The following is a 12353-nucleotide window of genomic DNA, read 5'->3' on the forward strand; positions in this document are numbered from 1 at the left end:
GAGATAAATGTTTGATAATCTTTCTGTGATTATCACAAAGTGTAATTAATTTAATATGAGCCCTGGCAAGGACATGTTTTGTCTTTGAAATAATTGTACAGATATTTAAACAGAGTGAAAGCTCATTTGCTCAAGTTCTCATCTTGATTCTACAAATCTATAATCTTCTGAATTTACCTACGTACTGTATATATTGATTTCTGACTGGTGGAAAATATCCCTCCTCATAAATAAATAATTTACTTTAGATATAAAACATAATATCAGAGTAGCTGCTTTTGTTGAACTTATGCTCCAGGAAATGTTTACAAGAAAGACACAGGTCTTGACATGAGTTGTCACTGCATGTTTCTTTAAAAAGATTTAGAAGTGCTTATTGCTATTAACATACGCTACCATCCATACAACATCTGACAGAAAATACTTGAATCTGTGTGAACATCTTAAATTCACCATCGTTTGCATTGTACATTTGCATTGTTTTCCAGGTGTGGTGATGTATAGTATATTTATGTTCTATGTTGTTCGAAATGAATTTTGATATTTTTGTAAGATGTTTAAAATAAATGTGTGACATGTCACCTGTTTTCTAGTCTTCGGAATCTATATTCCTTGCCCCCCATTAACTGCTATATCATATTGAATTTCTCAATATGATGACGGTTGTTGAATGATTCTTAGGTCTGTGCTACATCCCAATTGGCTGCTGCTTAGATTCGCAGCTCAGTCTTGAATCATAAATCAACTCCCCTTACATAATTACTGCCAGCCAGTAGTTTGCATATTGAGCCCACACAGTGTTGTGTGCTCGCCTTTGTGCTGCACTCTGCAAAGACAAAAACTCTTTGTGCTCAACTCCTCAAGATGTCACGCAGCAGGAAGATTTCTGCTCTCGTATCGTGTTGTGAACTGAAAGCTGCGTCACACGCGCCAACTCACCTGACCGATGCACCCTTACAAATGTCCTGGGGACATGCGGAAGTCTTCGTTACAGACCCCATGAATGATTCTCATTAGCATTCAAGATATACTATAGGATTTGTTGTCATTCATTACTACTGGATACTTACAGTCTGTTTTACTTCAGCACTGTGTGCTCTGAGTTTATGGATGAGAGATCCTTAACAAGTGACAAGGCAGGAGAAGTAGACCGCATACATTTAAACTGTTCAATGTTTTGTGTGGGATTTGTGTAAAGCATTAAATCAAACCCAGTCCAAAACAACAAATCAAACAATTCCCCCTTTTTCATCGGTGTTGGCGAGGTACAACTCAAACTATTAGGCTACTCTCCTGGTGTCCCCCCCAGTGGCTAATAGCGAGTCAGACCTCTCCCCCTTGTGTGTGACGTGAGCGCTGCTGACCCTGCAAGAAGCCTTTTTCATGGCAGATATTTTGACACAAGGTAGGATATGCACAAGTGTAAATAATTAAATTAATTCAATTTAGCTGCTACGATTTCATGCTGAATCACTGTCACGCTGGGACACGTGAAAAGAACAGAGTCACTGTTAATGTTGTTAGTAATGGGCGCCCACATAGCTCAGTTGGTGAGCAGGTGTCCATAGAAGTTTACTCCTCGACGCAGCGGGCCCAGGTTTGACTCTGACCTGCTTGCTGCATGTCATTCCCCCTTTCATGTCTTTAGCTGTCTTGTCAAAAATAAAAGTTCCACAAAGAATATATATTATTAGTAACACCTGTGCTTTTTCATATGACAAGTCCAAATGTCTGCTGTAAAAAAAAAGGCCTGTCTTCACACACAAGTTCCTGTGGTTGAGATGTTAACACATTGCCAGGACATTGCTTAATAACAGTCAGTCAACTTCCCCCTAAAGGCTACACGAATGATATCGCTAGTTTTAGCTGGACAAGTCTAACACGCGGTCCCCCGAGGCATGACACATTCAGCGATTAATATTGTGGTCACTGCCAGTGAGCAGCAGCACAATGCGAGGAAACACGCCGCACATGACAGACTGACGCACTTGCAACCAGGTGGCCATGTAACCCCGAGCTCGAGCCACGTCGGTGCTGTCCAGCTGCTACTTTCTATCAAAACAAAAGTGTGGATAAACACTAGGGATGGGGCTTACAGATGTGGAAAAATATTAAACAAATGGCTTTTTAATCACACTAAAGAGAATCAAATTTGCATGACTCTCTGGGCCTTTCCAGCACTGAGTGCAGGGAAACACTTCACCCCCAGTGTTATCTGATTTATCATTTTGGTTTTCGAATGAAAACCAAGTTGTAGAGCCATTGTCTTGTCTTTAAGGCTGTATTATCAACAAGTCAAAGTGGACAACTGTCCTAGGGCCCCAGAAGTCCATGAGCCCTAAAGGCTCCCAGGTTCTTTTTTTTTCTTTTGACAAATTGAATTTAAAAAAAAAAAATTCTGTTTTGTGCTCATATGTTGCATATTCCAAAATAATTGTCTTAAATCAAATGAATATGCATCAAATGTATTCTAGCATTGAATAACTAAAAGAACAGGGGTTTATAGGTGCCCTTCTTGCAGGTTAGTCTCTCATTCTCTTGGTCTCTCTCTCTCTCTCTCTTGGTCTTTCTGTCTTTCTACACTTTAAATAAAATTTAATTACATTGTAGCGGCTTTTAACATTTGCAACCACAAGATTATGTAATAAATATACCTTAACCCTGGACTTTACTTGTAAAAAATATGATGATGATTTAGTAAATATAGTTAACCTGGAGGAGACTTGTTTATGACCTTGCGCTGCATTTTCAGCTATGTTGAGTAGAGACTCCAACAACAGGGGCATCCTCTGCTGAAGAGCCCCAGCTGTCACCAGGATCACTGGCAGTGTCACCCCGTTCAGATTTGTTTATCAGTAGACAGCCATGTGCTCCACTGATAAAAGGTGACGCCAACCAAAAAGAGACAGCATGTCAGTGTCTATGTCTCCTTACCTTCCTGTTTCCTCCTGACTGGTCCTTTTGAACAGATAGATAGAATCCCCCCCCACCACCAAATGCCCTTTTTTTTTGTCGTAGGCCTAAACACTTTACTTTCAGGCTCATTAAAAATATCATTACATGTCGACACAAGGCATTCGTGTCAGAGCTTTGGATATTTCCAAAAACATTATATTGTTAAATGTTAAAGAGGCCACTCATCAAACAGACTAAAGCGAATTCACCTTTTACATTTTTTACCTTCTCAGGAATGTCACAAACTATCCCTTAACCTTTTGGCGTGAATGCGGCTACGCCTTTTCTGTGTGTACACTAGAGCAACTCCAAACTGTGGATTAGCATGTTTTGTGGGACACAGCAGGCTGTTTATTCTTAAACAGGAAGGGAATAAAAAATGAATAACAGTCACAGACGACAGCTGTATCAGTGAGTCACAGTTGCTTGCCCCTGGGCTTTTTATCTGCACTCACAGAGTGTAACTTATCTGTATACCTGCCAACATTTGGTATGATTTGACTAGGTAAGATGTATGTAAATTGTTGCGCCCAACACTGTTTAAATGTACAGCTATATTTTTATTTCTTTGCAGGAACACCGCCTTCACCTGCCATTTTTATCGGCTCGCTTTCGGGTCGCAAAATTACAAAAAAAATCCCCCAACCATAGTGGCCGATTGGTTGGGGTTAGGCATTTGACCTTGAGTGGTTAGGTTAGGATTGCCAATTGGTCAGGGAATAGGACCTGAACAAATCAGGTTACGTTACCTTGCGTAAGCATGGACGCCTAGCCAGGGTCTTGGGGGTCATAGTGGGAAAAAAAATATCGCTTTCAGGTCTGACTCATAGGTCTGACTCTGAACTTTCCGTGATGCTTGTACAGAGATCAACTGCGCAAAGTTGGTTATAGGTTGCCAGGTTGAGGTGACAACATTGAACATTGTATATGGTGTGTGGATTGTGTGTATAGGATGCGTTTCATACAAGATCTGGCAACTGGTCTACATTAGACAAACATATTGGTCCGATTATTTATGAAGGAGTTTGGGCCATGCTGCAAATTACGGGAGTTTCCCGGGAGAAATAACAAACCTGGGAGGGGTCGGGCTAAAAAACGTGAAAAACACGGGAAAAATGGGAGTGTTGGCAGGTACGCTTATCTGTGGCCGACACCAACATTGATGGAATTGAGCTTGACAATTAATATTGTGCCTGTGACTGACACTTCAGACCTAAATCAGTAATGTATTTGAAATTAAACAGGAAGATGTGCCAGCAAAGCCTCACCAGGTATTTCAGATTGTCCTTTGTAGCTGGGTGCTGGTAAGCTTATATGAGTGTTTACTAAACCTAGAGGGGCCTCTGGGTGGTTAGAGATGTGTTTACCTATATAGCCACAGCTGACAGAGTCATTCATAACACAGCCTGATCACTTCGCCTTTGTTCTATCAGTCTTTTCAGAAAGGAACATCCTCAGTTGACAGCGGAGTGGAAAAGAGGGAGGGGGAAGATAAAGATCCCCTCAAGCCACTCTTTCTTCCCCAGCAGTAAATTCTTTCATGGTGACTGAGGAGCTCGCAGCCAGGGGCCCTCACTTGTCCAAAGGAGGAGGGACACATGAACACTTTCTGAGGCTCGTTCACCCCAGTACTTGACAAGAGTTGGACAGACCAAAAGGTAATCCTCTCCCAAGTCCCTCAGGTGTGTTACAGTTTTTCACAATCGCTATGACACTTTTTTCAATACTTTTAACAACTTTCCTAAGCTCTTAACACAGTCAGCACAACATCCGTCTGTGTAGGCTATACAATTAACACATTTCTTGTTGCTTTGACACAAAATGCATTCAGTTAACACAAATTTAAAATGCTTGAACTTCTTTTACACACAAGCTCCACCAAGACCAAAACAATGGATCTTCACTGCCAAATTTACAAATGCTTTCACACTGTATGTCAGAACAGATAACATCATGTTCTAAACCTAACTTATAGGCTAAAGTCAAAGTGAACAGCTGATCATATTGTAAACCCAACAAAGGATTAGTGCAGACTTCCTCTGAGCCAAAGTTAGCGGCGAGGTGTTCCATTTCTTATTAACAGTGTATTTTTCTGACCAACCCAAATCATTCCAGCTTGCCTTGACTTCCTTTTGTCACAAACCACAACAAAAGGTCAAGGGGAGCAGTTGAGGAGAAAATGATCACTGATGGAGTGATGCAGGAAAGGACATGGGTGGGTCAAATTGTGTAATTTCACCTTTTGAGGATAAAGATTTCACAACTCTGCTATCATTTCCCAGCATGCAGGTGCTCAGTTATCCCAGACTAACAGGCTTTATTAGATAAGGAAACAATTCTATAAACTTTGTTGATCATTAACCCTTTCATATCTTGGTCAAGAGATGTTAGATACAGTACTTGTGTATGTTGGGGTAAGGACTTTTGTTATCTAGATTGCAAAATTTGACTTTTATTTTATCATTATTATTACTATCATCACTTTTTGCTGAAAACCTGCTGCTGCTGCTGGACACCAGGTTGATGAGAGCCATAAAAGTGAAACACAAGAGTAAAACCAAAACAATGAGCTGAAAGACGCTAACACACTCCATAGAGCTGAGGGGAACTGTAGAGTTGGGTGATCATTTTTCTCTGGATGCATCACTACAAGTAACCCCTTTCACATACAAATAGTCATCCATTGTTAATACTGTAAGTATTGATGCGTGCAGCTTTAATGTTGCATCAGGTATATTTTTCAAGAAGCTCAATTTATAGAAGATTATTTGTTTTAAGTTAAAGGAACACGCCGACTTATTGGGACTTTAGCTTATTCACCGTATCCCCCAGAGTTAGATAAGTCCATACATACCCTTCTCATCTCCGTGCGTGTTGTAACTCTGTCTGATGCCCCCAGCGCTAGCCTAGCTTAGCACAGATCCTGGAGGTAACCGGCTCCATCTAGCCTACTGCTCCCAATAAGTGACAAAATAACGCCAACATGTTCCTATTTACATGTTGTGATTTGTATAGTCACAGGGTGTACAAATAACAAGGTCACATGAGACACAGCCGTCTTCTAACCGTATACATACTGGGAACTATATTCTCAGAAGGCGAAGCACTGCTACTTCTGCTACTTGGGCGGAGTGATTTGCTCGCAGCACCTGAGAAGCCCCGTGGTGAAGAGCAGAGCGTTCGCCTGGAGTTCGCTCAGAATAGATAGTAAAAGCATAGTGACCTTGTTATTTGTACACCCTGTGACTATACAAATCACATTCCTTTAAACATGAAAATCAACAAAATTGCAGTAACAAGGTCATATCCTGACACCAGCCACATGTTACAATGAGCCACTATGCTCTTAAGGCTCAGTTTTCCCAATCGGCTGATGCCTTTGTTAGACATCAGTGACAAATGCTGCCTTTCCAGCCAAGGGAAAGATGAGGGACAGGGGCGTCCATCACCACTTCACTCCTCTACAGCACTTGCAGAGCCTGAATCCACAGAGAAAAGAAAGAAAAAAAAAACGGGAAAAAACAGCGCCAGCAGGCAACAGGATGCACATGGTCCTGAGAAGGATGGCTGGTTGGGTCCAGGAAATGAAGAGGGAAGGAGAGGAAGGAGAGAGTTTGGATCGCAGCTGTGTTCGGATTGAATGATTCCTGTTTTGAAGCACAGAGAGACATTCTGTTGTTCTTTCCCCAGACCATAAACCACAACGAGGCGAAAAGCACCATTTGCCACAACAAGGGTTAAGTGAGGCTGTGGCGGTGACAGCCGTGCAATCAGCATTTCACCCATCACCAGTCCTTCATTTTGTTTTCATGTCTGAGGGACCGTAAGAGTGAAAATCAAACATCAACATTTGTTTCATGTCCATCAATTAGAAACCTAAACTTTGACTTTAGCTTTTGATTTCCAGTAATTGTAAGTCACGTTGCAGGAATGCAGTTAATCAACAGCCTACCTTCCTTACTGACATATCAGATGACGTTACTTGTATAGGCTGTCAAATAGGTGAAAGAATTTGTTACACAATGGCTTTGAAAGACCGGGGAGCTGATAAAATCCTGTTTGCTTAACACCAGGACCTCTTGCTGACATCAGTAGCATACCAGCGAAGTGCTCAGTATGTGCTGAATGATATTACTAATAGTTTAGTTAATCATTGTGGCTCTGTTAGTTATTTTGGCTGTTACTGGTGGCCAAAGGTTTAAGAAATTCTAATTTCTTCTTCCTTAACTTTCCATTGTGCAAATATTTAGAGAACTGACACGCACCCAAACTTTGACATCACTGCTTCATTTTATATTTTATTATTTGTTTTACAATGACCACAGAAAAAAAGCTGACAAATCCATCACATCTCTGCTTATATCGTTTTTATGGCAAACTATGGCCAAAAAAATGCCCTATTCACACATCCCACACACATCACACAGAGCAACATTACCTGACTACCTCTCCTTTTTGCTCGGTTTTGGTCTTGACAATCTAGAAGAGGTTAAAAAGCTAATGAAGCAGCAGAAGTGAGTGTTCATGTTATTGTCTGTGAATATCAAACATTATGATTATCAGTAATGCACACAAGGTAATAGTAGTAGCAGGACAAGGACTGTTGTTTTATTGTCTTTGTAAACTGAGTCCGACAGATGATATCTTGGGATTTGCAAAGATGTAACATAAGTGGGGAATAATAATACAAATTCTGGTTCTTCTAAAGGTCTTTCTTCAGCTCTGGCATATTGTATGGAAAATGACAAAGTTGTGTCTTATGTAATCAGTAGAAAGGTGAGTTTATAACAGTGGTGGAAAGTATCTGAGTACATTTACTGTACTGAAGCACAACTACTTTGGCACTTTACTTTAATTTCCATTTTCTGCTACTCCACCATATTATAACTTCACTGCAGTTATTTGAAGCTGTAGTTATTAGTTACAGAAGATTTGACATACAATGCATATGATAAGCTCATGAGTTATGGTAAGTTGTCGTAGAAAAAAGGTATCCAGCACTAAATAAAGTTGTTCAAATTACCTCCATCTCAATATGCTGCACCACCATAGCTGCTTCACATTAATTACACCACTCCAATGATACAGGATATACAATAATATAACTGAGATACAGTGGTGTAGTCTAATGTATTGTAGTGGGTATACTGTACTGTATATGTATGGGCCTATATATATACTGTATTTATATATATATAGGCCAGGATGGGCCTTGGAGGGGGGGGAGGTGGGGCGTATCATAGAGGGGGGTCTGGGTGTCCTCCCTCAGAAAAATTTAGAGCATCAAAGACTTATTTTCTTGCATTCTGATACACTTTTATGCACCAATTTACGGTAGAAATACCTATATTTAGCCTATAAAAAAAACACAAAATATTCAAAATTGTAATGGAAAGTATGTTGTTACGTGCCATTGCACATTTTAAATTTAAAAATTAATTAATTTTTTAATTTTTAATTGAGTATATGGAAATCCTGGAGCTTTCTTAGTGGTTATACTGCGTATAAATGTGTATCACGTAGACTACACACCACTGCTGAGATGGTACATTTTGTTGATAACGCTTTTGTTTGTACTTTAAATAAAATGTGAATGCAATTTATGGAGTTAGGAGTTGTAATTACCAATGGAGGAATTTGCTTTGAACAAACACATGAAAATTACACACCAAGTTTTTAAGCCTGATTTTTTTTAGAGTCAGAATTCTTTGTTGTATGTCAAAAGCACAAATTGGTTACTATTTTATTATACAATAGACTAAAACTGCAGAAAGAAAAAAACAAACATTCTAACAGTTACATTAATATTAAAAATGTGAAGGAAAAACAAACATTTTACAGATATTACAGGGGGTGGCACTGGGGAGGACCAAAATCTGATATGTCTACAGCTCCACTGACTATTGTTAGTCCAGGTGCGGGTGATCCAGGCAGACCTGGACACAGCAAAAGAGACCGCTGTCTTCTGAATGGAGACCAAAGGAAAGTCAGCGCACGTCACAGTAATACAAACATAGGCTACTCGATCGGTTATTCCATACCACACTTCTACTGATGTAGGAGTAAGAAAAAGAAATTCAATGTGGACTTTGTCATTGGGGCTAATTGCTAACCAATGATTTAGTATGATGCATGTGCAGTAAAGTCCTGTGTGTACACGACGGGCGGCCTTCCCCCCCGTTCATTCATCATCCACGTCCTGCGCGTGTAGGCTATGTGGTCTCCCCACGTATCCGTTTCTTTAAAAGCTGATCTCAGTGAGGGAGGGAGGCCAGTCCTCAGCAGCTCAGATCACACAGCGCACATCCTCCGACCTCTCTGCTGGCGATGGTTGCGACCAGACAAGTTTCGATGGAAAGGATTATTTTATCATTTTGTCCAACAGCCGAAGAGAGTTAAACTCAAGCCCCTCTCCTGGGCTAAATAATCGTGCTTTCTATATTGGTTTACTGTCTTCAAGCAACCGTCACAGATCGTCGGAAGCATAAGAGAAAATGTAAGTGGCGTCTTCATCGTTGTAGATGAACAAGTTTAGGCTACACATCATGCAGATCTGACGGTTTCTATCCTCTTTTGGTTAAATCTCTGCATCAACTCCAAATCTTAAAACTCTTGAAGTCACTCATCCAGATTTTAACTTGAGGAAATACTTTTTCAAGATAAGTGAACAATTAGGCTGTATTATTGTATATTTATTTTTTAAGATGATGCTGTGGATTTAATGTCAGTAGTATTTTAATCTTAGGAGGAAGTACAAAATGTTGGACTTTTAGCCTTAAAGAGAATTTAATGTAGAGTAGCCATCTGCCTTTGTTTCAAGACGTGACTCCAGAAAACTCACAAGTGAATTTTCATTATCAGTAAGTGTAGCCTCGTTCAAATTGGCCTACGATTTTTTTTTAAGGGCATATGTCGGCTTTGCGTTGTTCCAGAATTGGCCAGGATTTACCATGTTTGTGTTTGGGGGGAGTGGGGGGGGTGTCTTTCCGGGGTAATGAGTGGAACGAGCCCTGGCATGACATGTTGGAGATGTAAGTTCCAGGTTACATCACTTTCTTAGTAGCCTACATTCCACTCTTCAAGAAGTGACACTGTGTTATATATACAGAAAGCATCCCACACCTGATGAATGTCATTTGTTTAAGAGCAATCAATGGTAAAGCTGACAACAACATGTGGGGAGGACATATTTACATGTTAGTCTTTTTATGTACCAAATTGTATGTATTTATGCAAAACACAATTACAGGGAAAACATACAGTGATCAGTAAACCTTCCCTTAGTCTATTCTTTGCTTTGCTAGCTGTAGCTGCATATTCTTTTAATATTTCCGCCTATATTTGAATACCTATTGATTTTTTTTGTTGATGCATGTCCATCGATAAACTAATAGGCTACTCTGAGGTTCTTTTTTGGTGTGTAATTCTTACTCCTAGACCTATCACAGTTACATTAGTTTGGGGTTAAAAACAGACAAAGGGCAAAAAGAATAATGTTTTTAAGAAACGACAAAACAACTTCCTGTGCTAATGTTGAGCCCATGTTTAAATTTCTGACAGAGATCATTGTATGACACTCTTAGGGACTTGGAGGGCATCTCAATATACCAAAATGTATTTTAACTCAATCAAAATGCTTCCAACATGACATTAATACAATTTAATACTCAGCTTTCCATCTATTAAAAGGTTTTTGAGTTGGATGATTTTGCTCTAACTGGCATCTGTGATCTTAGTCTTTTGCCAGGATGAACAACAGAGATCGCTGGAGGGTGTACAAGAGGGTGAGTGTCATGTTCTTCCTGGCTGGTGTGGCGCTGACTGTTTTCCAGAGAGGGAGCATCAATATGGGGGCTCCCTTTGAACTCGACAGGCAGGCTCGCATCGATGCCTCTGAGCGAGTGGAGCCCGGCGCCGCTCTGGGAGACAAAACGGACTTGTTCCTGGGGGTAAAAAACTTCTGGCAGGCTAGCAAACGCCAGCCGGTGCCTAAAGCTCGGGCCACCACGCAGGAGCCCAGGATCGCTGAGGACAGCAGCCCCAGAACCTGGGATGTAACCAGCTCCAACTGTAGCGCCAACCTCAACCTTTCAAGTCAGGACTGGTACAGGGGCCTGGAGGACAATTTCAAGCAGTTCATGCTTTATCGACACTGCCGTTACTTTCCCATGCTCCTCAACCACCCCGAGAAGTGCACTGGGGACGTGTATTTGCTCATGGTAATAAAATCTGTAGCCACCCAGCATGACCGAAGAGAGGTCATCCGAAAAACCTGGGGCAAAGAGCAGGTGGTTGACGGCAAGAGGATAAAGACCCTCTTCCTTATTGGTAAACCTTCTAATGTGGCAGAGAGGGCGAACCACCAGAAGCTAGTGGAGTACGAGGACTACATCTACAGGGATATCCTCCAGTGGGACTTCCTGGATAGCTTCTTCAATCTCACGCTTAAAGAGACCCACTTCCTCAAGTGGTTCCACACTTACTGCCCCAGTGTACGCTACGTCTTCAAGGGGGACGATGACGTCTTTGTCAGCGTGGAGAACATATTTGAGTTTCTAGAGAGCAGCAGCAATGCAAAGAACCTGTTTGTGGGGGACGTGATTTTCAAGGCTAGGCCCATTCGTAAAAAGGAAAACAAATACTACATCCCCATGGCTCTGTATGATAAGACACACTACCCTCCATATGCAGGCGGAGGGGGTTTTCTGATGGACGGGAACCTAGCGAGGCGGCTTCACTGGGTGGCAGACACCCTGGAGCTCTACCCCATCGATGATGTCTTCTTGGGCATGTGTCTGGAGGTGCTTCAGGTCACTCCTATAAAACACAACGCCTTTAAGACGTTCGGCTTGGTGAAAAATAAGAGCAGTAAGTTGAACAGAGAACCTTGTTTTTTTAAGAGCATGATTGTGGTGCACAAGCTGCTCCCGTCGGACCTCATGCACATGTGGAATTTGGTCAACAGTGACCTGGTCTGCTCGCAGAAAGTGACGATCCTATAGCTTGATGGGAACACCAGGTTAGGACAGCATCCACAAGCTGTCCCTTGGTGGATGCTAGCATGACGCATGAGAGTTCCGGTAAACTCGCCTTCTGTGTCGAGAGGGACTATGGACAATGTTTGAATTTGCTGTTTCTGTGCAGTAGTGCAATTTTTGGAGGGGTTTCCTCAAAAGTCAAGTAAATTATACAGAGTTTTAAAAAGGTTTTAGATTTGTGTATTTATATTGGCATTTTTGAAGGACTCACACTGTCAGCACACACATTTCAGAGACAACAACCAAAGTTGAGCTGCTGCATCGCCGGGCACGCTGAGGAGGAGAGTTATGGCGTTTTTGCATTACATGGTACCTGCTCGACTCGCCTCGACACGACTCGGCGCATCGTGCGTCCCTTTT

The 12353-nt window shown here is 41.4% G+C and overlaps 1 protein-coding gene across 3 annotated transcripts; it reads left to right on the forward strand.

Annotated features, from left to right (window-relative positions):
- Window positions 1-1324: 1324 nt before the first annotated feature.
- b3gnt7 (UDP-GlcNAc:betaGal beta-1,3-N-acetylglucosaminyltransferase 7) lies at window positions 1325-12353 on the forward strand. Of its 3 annotated transcripts, none has more exons than XM_028587279.1 (3): window positions 1325-1405; window positions 4389-4637; window positions 10692-12353. In XM_028587279.1, the coding sequence occupies exon 3, from the start codon at window positions 10704-10706 to the stop codon at window positions 11955-11957; it is 1254 nt and encodes a 417-aa protein (XP_028443080.1). In that variant the 5' UTR covers window positions 1325-1405; window positions 4389-4637; window positions 10692-10703; the 3' UTR covers window positions 11958-12353. The 3 variants fall into 3 exon arrangements, with proteins under 3 accessions (XP_028443080.1, XP_028443079.1, XP_028443078.1); XM_028587278.1 differs by having other exon boundaries at window positions 4389-4613; XM_028587277.1 differs by lacking the exons at window positions 1325-1405; window positions 4389-4637 and adding an exon at window positions 9224-9451.

This window comes from Perca flavescens, chromosome 9 (genome assembly GCF_004354835.1).
Source record: "Perca flavescens isolate YP-PL-M2 chromosome 9, PFLA_1.0, whole genome shotgun sequence".
NCBI classification, from domain to species: Eukaryota; Metazoa; Chordata; class Actinopteri; order Perciformes; family Percidae; genus Perca; species Perca flavescens.

Excerpts from the sequence above, each read along its gene's own strand:
- b3gnt7 (XM_028587279.1), top strand. The coding sequence starts at position 10,704 with ATGAACAACAGAGATCGCTGGAGGGTGTACAAGAGGGTGAGTGTCATG.